This window comes from Neophocaena asiaeorientalis, unplaced genomic scaffold, assembly GCF_003031525.2.
Source record: "Neophocaena asiaeorientalis asiaeorientalis breed wild unplaced genomic scaffold, Neophocaena_asiaeorientalis_V1.1 scaffold606, whole genome shotgun sequence".
Classification (NCBI taxonomy): domain Eukaryota; kingdom Metazoa; phylum Chordata; class Mammalia; order Artiodactyla; family Phocoenidae; genus Neophocaena; species Neophocaena asiaeorientalis.
The window spans coordinates 3,869,154-3,881,561 of NW_020173687.1; the positions used below are offsets into that span (position 1 = coordinate 3,869,154).

Below are 12,408 nucleotides of genomic sequence, written 5' to 3' on the forward strand. Positions count from 1 at the left end.
GACAAATCTATAATTTGAAAAGATACATGCATCCCAATGTTCACTGCAGCACTATTCACAATAGCCAAGACACGGAAAATACCTAAATGTCCATTGACAGATGAACGGATAAAGAAGATGTGGTATATCTATACACGATGGAATATTACTCAGCCATGAAAAAGAATGAAACAATGCCATTTGCAGCAACATTGAATGGACCTAGACATTATCATACTAAGTGAAGTAAGTCAGAAAAAGAAAGACAAATACCATATGCTATCACTTATATGTGGAATCTAAAATGTGACACAAATGAACTTATCTAGGAAACAGAAACAGACTCACAGACAGAGAGAACAGACTTGTGGTTACCAAGGGGGAGGTGGGGAAGGAATGGATTGGGAGTTTGGGATTAGCAGACGCAAACTATTTTATATAGGATAGATAAACAGTATTGCGCAGGGGACTATATTCAATGTCCCATAATAAACCATAATGGAAAAGAGTACGAAAAAGAATGTATATGTGTATAACTGAATTATTTTGTTGTACAACATAAATTAACATAACATTGTAAATCAACTATACCTCAATAAAATCAATTTTTAAAAATAAAACATTAAAATTTTTTTTTAAAACTGTCTTTGGTCATTGTCTTACGTCTTCAGGGAGGTAAACTGCTTCCTTTTGAGAACCTCTGACTTTAAGGATGCTTTCTTAACCTTTCCTGAGAAAAAGAATCCAGACTTGAGCACATCAAGTCATCAAATATTTGATGGTTTCTGTTGAGAAAATTAGCTGCAAAATAGTGCCCACCTGGGTCTCTCTGCTACCGTGGGATCCAACAGGCGTTCACTCTCTAAGTGCTAAGGTATGTGGAATTCGGCATATTAGCACAGGCAGCCCCAAATTACCATGCTTACTGATGCTAACTGAAGCTTTCAGGAGAGTAAAAGAAATTATAAGTACAAGACTAGAGACACGTCATCCTGCAACATTCTCTGCTTCATGTGCGAAGAACTGAGGTGGTGGCATGAAACAGAAAAGGAGATAGATCTTAACGTGTAGGATGGTTTCTCTTCTACTGAGGACAACAAAAGAAAAATGTTAAAAAAAAAAAAAAAAAGAAAAATGTTTATTTGCATTCAACGTTTTGAATTAGGGTAAGATAAACCTTCTAACATTCCCTTTGCTTTCTTAGCCATTGGCAACGTCTGATATCACGTTGCTTACACATTTGTTTGCCTGGTTGGTTCATGAATTGGCATTCTTTCCCCCAAATAAAAGCTCCACGGATCCTGTATGCCTTTTCCACTCCTATATTCTCCTGTGTCTGCTATGCACTTAAGTACTCAATAAATATTGGGCGAATGAACGGGATGGAATAGGTAATGGAAAATTGTCGCTTAATTCTGAAGTTGGTGGGCAGGCACTTCTCTCGATGCCTTTGTTCATCTCCGATAAGGAGGCAGGTCTCCAGTCAGAAAAGGGGTGTGTCAAATTACTCATCTTAGAATCCTTCTTTTGTCTCCCTACCTGGTGAGTTATTTCCATTCGTTTACTTAGCAAGTGTGCGTTAATACCTGCTCTGAGCCAGGCACTATTCCGAGATGAAGACACCATGGGCCCTGCCTCCAAGGAAGTCTCTTTGGGGCCGTCTATGGGGCCATTTCTTACCTCATTGGCCCACTCCACCCAATTCTTTATTTTAACAAGAAGAGGACTTTCAGAGTAGGGTGTGGCTTACGTGCGTGTGTCTGTGTGTGCGCGCACGCACGTGTGCCCGCGTGCGCATAAGGTGGGGTTCTTTAGACCAAACACAAGCCTAGATATCTGGCCTTTCATTTACGATGGCGTCAAGGGGCTCTGTCTGAATTTCTGCTGGATTCCGCTGAATTCTACTCTGTTTCACACAACATACACATAGAAGACAAACCAGATTGCCACTGGGGCCGGAGACAGGGCTGGGTCCCGTGCCCAGATGCTGCACATACAAAACCGCCAATTCCCTATAGGAATCCGTTCACGCCTGCATTTATCCAGAAAACAATTCCCCTACTTCTGGATAGAAATCGCCTGGATGCTCAGTTGTAAAGGGTGTTGAGTTTGCCCCCCGGCAGAAGCTGAGGGAGGCTGAAAGCAGACGTCTGTCGCAGCTGGAGACAAACGTCCTAGATGTCACCAAGCAATTCCTTCTGCGTTTGCAGCCCAGAGATCAACAGGCTGTCCCCAAGCAGGAGACTGGGGAATTAGGGTTAGTACAGGTAGTACAGTCAAATGCATTTGCTTCAAGTTCAAGAGTATGGAAGCAGGTGTTTCATCAGAACTGATGGGAGTTACTGGTGGTTCAGCATGAATCCCTAACCACGCTTTCCTGTATATCATTCTGTACTCATTAACCAACCAACCAACCAATAAAATACCAAAAAAGAAAAAATATATATTGACATTATATGATTGTTCCTTTGAGACTAAAAGAAGTGAGAATCCTTTGACTTGGAATGCTAATTAATCAGCTGTAAAGTTTGACTGAAGACACTTATCTGATAAACCCACAACGCAACTTGCCGCCACCAGTTCCGCTGGACTGGAGAGAGAGCTGAGCTTAACAAAAGCCGAAATAACTTGAGCTTCCCTGGTGGCGCAGTGGTTGAGAGTCCGCCGGCCGATGCAGGGGACACGGGTTCGTGCCCCGGTCCGGGAAGATCCCACATGCCGCGGAGCGGCTGGACCCGTGAGCCATGGCCGCTGAGCCTGCGCGTCCGGAGCCTGCGCTCCGCAACGGGAGAGGCCACGACAGTGAGAGGCCCGCGTACCGCAAAAAAAAACCAACAAAAAACAAAAACAAAAAAACGGAGTAACTCCAGAACTAACAACACATGTACCTTTTAGATTAGCTCCATGCTTCCCCTGAGTGTGGGGGGTGTGTGCCGGGTAGTACAAAGATGATATTTAACTGGTACATGGATAACCAGTCTTAATACTTTTATTTTAATGCATATCAGAAGATACACACAACTACCAAATTAAGGTTATTTCACAGATATTATTACTTAGGAAAAGAATAGCTTCTTGAAGACAAAGATGATTTAAATAAAAGTATTAAGTAAATAATGTACTCACGTGTGGATACATATGGCAAAAAGCAGTAAGATGGTTCTCAAATGATGGAAATTTGGAAATAATGGATTAATTTATCACTATTAGAGTTTGATTAGTTAGCAAAAAAGCTATGAAGATCCATCAGTTGGTGTATCTGTTCCTCCCATGTTTCCATTCCCACTTTTTCTCCCAATGCATTGCGTCTTCATTGACTTCACGTGGCTTCAGGAGGTATAGACATAGAAGAATATTGTGTTGGTATGTAAAATAAGTCTACTTGTTCTTGCCAAGAGTACATGGTTTATCTTCATAAGGAGGCACTGCTTTGAATTACAGATTTTTTTTCTCTGTTAATCAATAATATTAATTATCTAAGCAACATCAATTCTAAGGGGAAAACTCTGGGATTATTGCACTGTGGATACTGCCCTCGTGTGGCTTCAAACTTTAGCTACATTTAGGAACTTAAAAACACATTTCTAAGTTACGAACCATAAAATATGGCAGACAGTGACAGAAGAGACACATGGGAAAAGAAAACAGCACAAGAAAATGTGATAATTTGCCATAACCTAGTTCTTTCGTTGAGTGGAATGGGATACCAATATGGCGGCCAGGACGCCTGGTCAACTATTTAGGAATAATCGGACATCCAATTTATATAGGATATTTTTTGTGGTAGTTTCGGTTAAAATATGAACAAATCACACAAGGCGTTTTCATTTTCAGTTTTATTTTTATCAAAACAAAATAATTTAGCCATATAAAGGAGGAAATACATTTAAACAAACCACCAAGAAGCCAATAGCTTCTCGGTTGTGGACAATCAATCAGTAGAGTAGTAAGTTCTGAAGAGTTGACTGCATATATAAGGTATTGAGTCATCCTCTAGGGCTTCAACTGACTGAGGCTGACATCTTCCCTGGCTTCTCTTCTTCCAGTGGTGAAGTAATATGCTCAATGTTCTACACTTCAGATTGAATTATATGTATTCCCACATAAGTACAAAGCATGGGTGAAAAGGATCGTACAAGGTACAAATCTGGCACTGGATTTTTTGGGTCCTGACACCTATGTTTAATGAGTATCTGAAAGAGAAGGCCAAAAACTTGTGCTTGTATATTGAGAAATGTAGTGTTTCAAAAGCCAAAGGTCTCCCTCACAAGAATTATGGGAATCACAACTGAAGTGAGAAGAAATACACAAGCCCTGTTTGCTGTGGTTGTAGATATGGTCACCATAGGGCCAGGCAGACCATTTTCTCCTCACCATATTGAATTATGTCTGGGGATCTGAGCAGTGGTACATCCCAATAATGATGAGTTTCCATAACTATAAAAATCCGCTGCACCAGGCAAATTTTGTGCAAAATGCAAATTTCTATGCTGCGGAAAAAATGAGTAACGTGATCCTTCTAAGTACTGAATGTAAATGCAAGGAAATACGTTTTGGCGTGAGGGTGCAAATGGTTCACCTGTCCTGCCAAGAACTGTGGCCACGATGCGTTCTTACAAGGCCCCTCTTCCCATTTGAGCTTTAGGGGAGGGATTTTAGGAAAGGGAAGTTTAACTTGCCCTCAGGTACCCATCATGCTATTGACAGAGTTTTGATTCGAATCTAGAAGCACCAATCCCCTGTCTTGTTTTATCTCTTGACAAATGAACCATAGGTTCTTCTGGATTGTGAAGTAAAGGATATTAGCTTCGTCCAGAATCTCAAAGGTCATATGCAACAGGAGACACGAGTTGTCTCCATCATGCTTTACAACAAGGAGGATTCAGGTTGTCCATCAAAAAGCACACGACGTTAAGAGCCACTTGACAGGGGGAACATGAGAGCTCTTTTCTCTATGCATCTTCAACAAGTGAGATCTGGCCAGGTGTAGGTACAGCTGGAGAAAGAAACTTGGCAGTGTCTTGAGCATCATGGTTAGTGGCATTTGTATACCTTGCTCTGAGAGAAAAGGAAAGAATTCAAAGTGCCCTTTATTAGTTGGTGCCAGCATCCCAGGAGTTATTCTCTGTGGGAGAAGCTGAGACACCGTGGGTTAAGGCCCTTACCTGAAGGTACAATGAAATTAGCAGTACCGGGGAGAAAGGGGGAATCCCTGATCTTTAAACTCTAGTTTGCCCTGTTCTAAAATCAATTTGTCTTCCCTGAACCATTACACAGCACACACTTGTAGAGTCACTGCAGCAATGATCAATCCATATTACTGAAGTTTTATTTTCAATAACCCAAACTGGGTTCTAGATCACTGATATTATCTTTAAAATGTATCCCTATAGTTGCATTCCACTTTAAGAAAAACCCTAGGAAAGTTAAGATGTATAAAATCAGAGATTGTTTGTTGCTTTATAAAAGAGTTTTTCATTAAAAAAAATATTCACCTTGGGATGATTTTCAATAGCCAAGTCCCCTCGGGTCATTCAAAATACATTAAAAAAAAAGTTTTTTAAACCCACTGAAATATAGCTTTTCACAAATTCATGTTGATATAAAGTAAGGTACACTTGTAAAACATTGCCACCAACTAGCTAAGTGACCAGCCGAGACAGGAAGTTTTGGTAACCTGCTCACTCTTGTATGAGAGACACGGGGAGTTGGAGATGGAATCAATGTTCCGCCATGTTTGATGGAGGTTGGGATGTGGCAGCCAGCATCCGTGGCTCGTAGAAGGATCAAGCTTCCACCTAACCTGACTATCCTGAGGTCGGTGCTACTGGGAGCAGTGACTTACTGACTTCAGTCCAGTGGTCCAGCCAACAGCTCAGCAGCCGTCCAGGAGAGAAGCATCTGGATGACCAGTACCTCCCAACACAAAGTAAACCGATCCAGCCACAGACATGTTGTCTCCCACTCACACAGCAGTGTTCTGTTTTTGCTTCTAATTTTTGCATTACGAGCCACCATTTAGAAATGGGTTGATTGCACCCCCAAATCTAGAGCTCTGGAGAGAAAAAAAAAATTAGAAGGAGCTTCCCTGAGCTCACGTTCTTCAAAAAAATAATTGGCTTTAGTTCCCCACAGCCCCCTCCCAAACTCCTTGAGTGCAGGACCCTTTCCCACGGGGACCACCTCCGAGCCACTCGCACAAGGGTCGGGGCCTGAGGTCACATTCGGCACATCTTGTCTTACTCTCTTCTTCCCAGTCGGAGAAACAGGCGCTGAGAGGGCGTGAGTCTTCACCAAGATTCCCCAGCCAGCTCAGGACAAGGTCGCTTTCTCTCCCTCCAGGATTCAGACCATTTTCCTTAGACCTCTCTCTCATTATAGTGGCACGGACAATCCAATGGGTAGATAATTACATCACTTCTGTTTGGTTTAGAAAGTACACGAAGTAAACGCTTAGCATCCTTTTACCTCCCTTCTTATGTTTTCCTTGGCTGGGCTTGAAATCACTTGGCTATGTATGAGTGCATGGGAAATGACCACAGACATACGCTAAGTCACCCGGGGCAGCTGGTCCCACCTTGACGTTTCTAGAGTTACCCTAAAATTGGAAAATTCACTTGAAGATGCGTGAGATCGGACCATCCTTCGTCACAGACAAGGACGTATCAAGGCATCTGCGTTCGTGCGAGGTGTTCCGCGTCGCTGCGCCGCCCTTGAACTACAAGATGTCGTATAAACATCCTTACATCAAAGTGAAGCCAAGAGAGCTCGGCTATAAATTTCAAATCGTACAAAACCAAAAGCAAGTATGAAATTTTACTGGAATGCAGCAGTGTAAATGTCTTGAAGTTCTTCCTCTCCCACTTAAGGAGGAGGAGAAGAGCGCAGTAAACCGGAGGCTTTGCTCGCTGCGCTATCTGACGTAGATCACCTATTCTCTTCTGTACAGGGGCGCACGGGCCTGGAACACTGGCGAATTTTCTCTGTGCTGTTCTGACTTACACAATACAGAGGCTGATTTAATTTGACAGCAAAGTAACACCAAGCCCCCAAAATAAAATTACCGAGATGTAAAACAGCGTCAAAACTCCAATTAGTTTTGTATCCTTGAAGCTTCTGGAGGAAATCTAAAAGGCTCCCATCGCGATAAGCAGGCAGCCGTTTAAGCTACAGAGATTACTAAAATGTAACCCTCTAATTGAAGTTGCTCAGAGCACAATATGACAGAAAGAATCAGAGGAAAATAAGTGAATTTTTCCCCCTCAAAAATGACTCATTACAGAGACTGTTCTATTAACTTTTAACACAACGTTCCTTTCGCAAGAGCTGGAAAAACCAAGGGTTTCAGAGGTCTCCACAGAAAAGGCACTGGGCACAAGAGCTGTATGTGCTCGTGTCACTGAATCATACATAAGCATTGACCATTTGTGCGACACTGAAAGATACTTAGTATTTCACCAGATCATGGGCATTTTGAAGTATATTTACAGCTTCCATTAAGGAGGCAAATTATTGGGACCAAACTTCAGTTTTTGCATGAATCTGGATTTTGTCTCCAGAATAAACAGAAGTATCTCGATGCCCAGTTCACACCCCATCTCTTTTGCAAGCTACCCCAGTGTTCCCAAGTATGCTCACTCCCTTTGAAGCCAACCCCCAGGTCACTAACAGAGGGAACCTGTCACCTTGACTCTGGGGGGGTTCACATTTGTTCGGAAACAAGTCGATCGTGGCTCTCTGGGTCAGTGTCATTTTCCCAGGTGAGGCAGTGAAGGACCGATGCAGTGGATACAGCTGGGAGTCAAGCCACAGTCATTGTGTAGGTCAAGACTTCTTAGACCTTGCTTCACTGCCAGCTTTGCCCAGCCTGGTGCCTTGCGAGCAGGGCCTCTCGGGAAGGGTGAAGCTGCGTTTGGGTTTCAGAGTTGGTTGGGGAGATCTTAGAAAGACCCCCAAATGGCTTTCCTCTCTGTAGGGGCTTCATGAATAGAGTTCAGTCCTCCTGCCCGCTTGACGGCATTTACTGTGAAGCATCATCCGTCTCTGACCGTGGACGCATCTTCCTCTGGAAGTTTCAGATCTCTATCACCAACCGATCTTCATCATCGCTGCTGGTGTCGCTGAACTCCACGCGAGTTTGCTTTCTCATTCCTTCCAAACTCCTCTTCCTGAGGGTTTTCGAAGGGGCTGCAGGGATCTCCGTGGGCTGCCCTGGGCTAGACGGAACCACACCATCCTTTAGGGCGATGAATCCAGATGCTTGACATTTCCCACTGTCATTTCCTACAGGAGGGCAGGGGACCCGCACTTCCCCACACCCGTATCTCCCCCCCGAAGGGAAAAATGTCTTGTGTTTCCCTTCCTCTTGGTGTGAACTAGCTGAACCTGGTCCTGAAGCTGGTATTTCAGGATGAGTTTTTCCAGCGGACCCCAGTGGAACTGAACCTGAAAGTCTCTGCCCAGATGAAGGTTTCCCTGGCAAGAGTGATGGGGACACACCCTCTGCTATCGCTTTTCTGTCGGGGGAGCTTTGTGTCAGAGTCTCCCTTGCACCCTGGCTGTGGTCTTGTGGTTCCACACTGTGAATTCCCAGGGTTGTGTGACCTGCTCTTTTCCCCAGAGAAGGACAAAAGGCAGCCACAGAGGTAGCAGGGTCATGGCAGAGAGAGGTTCCTTTGGACTCAAAGGAAGAAGGTTCTTGAGCATCTGAGAAAATGCGTGGTGTGGGGTCTGTTGAGACTTGCTCCTGGGGGGGCGGCAGGTGAGTCTCAGGCAATCCCACGTGCAGACCTTTGCCACGGGCTGGAAGTCTGTCATTAGCCACCGCCACCAAGGAGTCGGATGGCAGAGATAATTCTGACCTCACAGCTGTATTCTGAGGACGACGACCCCCATGCTCACCGGCAGATGGAGAAATCTCCTGCAGCAGCGTGCAAAGGAAAATAAATGGAGGGACAAGAGGTTAATTGGTACAAAATACGTGTGGTCAGAAACGTGGTCCTCAATGGGAACAAGGTCTGGAGGTCTTAATGATTCTTTACAGAGCCTGAACTTCGATACAGTGCTCTCATCAGTTTTCATTAATAACTAATTGATGCATTAATAACTCCAGTAAAGTTCCGTGTTGACACACAATAAGCTACTGAGACAGCTCTGTATTTGTATCTGGCCTTGTGAAAACCCAGCCACTCAATTATCCAACCGGTTCTGAGCATCCGATTTTAAATCATCACTGCTCCTGCAGCGGGTGTGCTACTTTATAGTACCGTGCATTGGAGTTTTTCCAGATTAGCGGTTTTTCAAGGTGCGGTCTGGACTATAGCATTTTCATGTTTCTCAGCCCAAAGCCCCCCCAGTCTGCCTGGCATTGACGCCGCATTGCAGTGACCTCCGCAGGGTGACAGGCATCTCTATTCAGGTATGAAATAATAAGGGACTTGGGATTTTTTAATCAACTGTGAGATCATCCCAAGTTCACAGCCCAAGTCGCCGGCTGATTGAGCGCAATGTTTGGAGGCGTCTGTTTGCCTCACGGGGTTTCTGTGCCAGGAAACCTCTAGGTGGCCCAAGCAAGTTTCGCCACACTGGACACTAACAAGAAAAAAGAGGCATAAATCTAGAACAGAGACAGGCAGAGACCGCTCAGAGCCACAGTTCCCACCTTCGAGGTTGATCTGTCTGTTTCCCTGACAGCTCTTGAACTTGGGTGAGGACAGGAGCTTCCCGAGCTGTGTCCGGTGCCCTCCTTCCTCTCCTCCTTCTCTCCGTCCCCAACACAAAGAGAGGATTCTGAGGTAGCACAAGGCGTCTCCCCTGACAGATTTAGACCTAAAAAGGGGGGAGGCACATGGATATACACCTGAAGTTATAAAGCCAGCCAACAGTCATTTCCTAGGAGTTGATCTGTGTCTTCACGACCAGCTCTGAACTCACAGCCTCATCTCACACGGTGTATCTGGGAAGTGGATTTACCGTGAAACGGTTCACGTGGTCAAGCAAAACGTCTCCGCTTCTGATAAGGAAAGAAATGGCAAAACCAATTCCCAAGGCAGAAAACTCCCTCGGTTACAGATATTTTAGATGTTTCATGTGAATCTTTTTTTCATCAAAGTCATCTTCCTGGCCACATGGGTTAATTTTGGATCGGTTTGAATTCTCTGGCCATTCAACTGAGGGTCGAGAGTAGAGATTTCCCTATCACGTAGGATGCCTTAGTCTCCATCAGGGCGCTGACAGCAGGAGGGAGGTTGGTTTTTGTGTTGCTGTGGTTCTGTGGTGGTGTTTGTGATGTGTGCGGGGAGAGGGGTGATGAAGATATGGCCTTGACAACATCCCCAAAACAGCATCTCCCTTTCAGGGCAAGAGCTGCCCTTCCCTCGTCCTTCATCGGTACTCTCTCCTCCATTTTGTCACATTGGCCTGGGATACAAGTCCAAAGGACCACAGAGTTTCAGCAAGTAGATCGCATCGTGGGAGGAGATCAGAAAAACATTCTAGAAGAGCTGTGTCACCAGAGAAAAGCATTCAACCCACTTTTACATCTGCTTTTAGCTTGATTAACGCTACACATGCACAGAGTTTTTAAAAGTCAAGTATTTCTGTGTATTAAGAGAAACAGCCACACCTGCCCACCCACTCATCTTTTCCCACTTTGGATTCCTTTTGTATCTATCTCCTTCTCTCCTAAGAACAAGCGTGTAGCACCCTTCTGGATTCCCTGTTTCCGGTTTGGAGGATAGCCTATGACGTCGTGAGGGGAGAGGAGGGTTTAGGACGAGCTCCCCCATCCACAATCCTTACCACCTGCACACCTGGGCACACCCCCTCCCCTCTCTCCTCTCTCCAGTCATACGGCTATGATGTCATAATTTTGTTTAGGACATCCAGTGTTTACCTCTCTTCACCACCAAGCCAGGTAGCGTGCTGTGATTACATTGCCTTTCTTGCCAGCACTGTTCTCCCCGGAGTTAATCATCATTTTGTCTTTTTCTTTTGCTTACTTTTTTGTATGGACTTATTCCTAAAATCATCCTCCCACCTCCTTCCCTGTGGTCTTTTATTTCATTTATTAGGTTCCATTTCATTTCCTTGGAGATCTGTCTCTCAAAACTTTCTGACCTGCTCCCAGTGGACCACTGCTCCCTTGGCCCGATGGGGGCTAAGCCCGTGTGCCACCCTCATCCTGGCAATTTTCTTCACCTCCTTGGTTCCTGGACACCCACGCTTCTTTTTCCTGGGTTTACTCTGTTTGCATTCTTTCTTAACGCAAAACTTCCAGCAGCTTCATGAGAAAGGGTGAAATAAAATTGTTTAGACTTTAATTGGCTACTTGTCTGGGTAGAGCTGTCTGAATTAAAATTCATTTTCCTTCAGAATTGAAGATGTGGCTCCACTGAGCTCTAGTTGTTGAGAAGTCTGGAGCCAACATGATTTATGGTTCCCGATCCTTTGGAGGAAACCTTCTGGTTTCTCTCTCTCTGGAAACTCCTAAACTCTTTTTATGCCAGTGTTACCATGGTCCTGGGTCTGTTTCCATTCATTGTCTGGACACTCAGTGGGCCCTTTCAACCTGAACCACGTCTATCCATTTTAGAAAAATATGTTCTTTGATATATTTTTTTCCTTATGTTTTGTCTTTTCTCTTTTTCTAGAACTGCTCTTCGTAGGTTATTGGACATCTTGATCTAATCCTCTATTTTTCTTATCTTTTCTCTCCTATTTTCTAATTCTTTGTCTTTTTCACTTGGGAGGATTCTTTCAACTTTCTATTTCAACTCAGAGGTGTCCGTGTCTGCTATCATGTTTTGAATTTCATTATTATTATTAATCATTATTATTCCTTCTTTATAGCATCCTGTTACTATTTCATGGCTCCAACATCTTCCCTTCTGTCTCAGGCAAGATTAATAATGATCTGTTGTCATTGTTATTGCTGAAGTTCGCCTCTTCCTATATTGTCTCTCTTCCAAGTTCCTTTGTTTCTGTATGTTTTTATCTCTCTTTCCCACTAAAGGCTTCCCTGAGATACCTGGCAATCTTAACTACCTGCTCATGTTTAGGAAATACGCACTGAAAAACTGGTTAGAAACACTTTACAAACATAAAATGTCAATCGTGGACCTCCCTGCAGGGTTATCTGGTTGCCCTGTTGATGTGGGGAGACCTGAAGTAATCCCCGTTAGGTCTTCCGCACAGGCCGGTCAGCTTCTGCCCAAGGAGTTCTCTGATCTCCTGCCTGGAAAGTGTAAGGCAGGTGCCAGCATCCTGCAGTCAGAATTGGGATTGAGAGCGGAGGCCTCGATGTGCGGTGCCAGCCTTTGTTTAAACCCTCTGTTTTCAGTACAGCCCCCTTGCTCCCCAGCGTTTTGTAGAGTCTCCAGAGAGTAAGCCCAGAGTCTTATCTGGGGGCGAGAGTGAGGGACGTGCCCA

General features: G+C 44.4%; 1 protein-coding gene across 10 annotated transcripts in view; it reads right to left on the reverse strand.

Moving 5' to 3' along the window:
* The window catches only part of ZNF831 (zinc finger protein 831), a 166,680-nt gene that overhangs the window by 59,658 nt on the left and 94,614 nt on the right, over positions 1–12,408 (reverse strand). Inside the window, exons 5-6 of one of the 10 annotated variants that reach the window (XM_024750242.1) lie at positions 9,641–9,807; positions 3,812–8,899 (exon numbers count right to left, since the gene is read on the reverse strand). The exons of 8 other annotated variants lie outside the window; for them this stretch is intronic. In XM_024750242.1, the coding sequence (XP_024606010.1) occupies positions 8,054–8,899; positions 9,641–9,807 (1,013 nt within the window). In that variant the 3' untranslated portion in view covers positions 3,812–8,053. Of the gene's footprint in view, positions 1–3,811; positions 8,900–9,640; positions 9,808–12,408 lie in introns of those variants that run through there. One more of the 10 variants, XM_024750249.1, reaches the window with a different exon arrangement.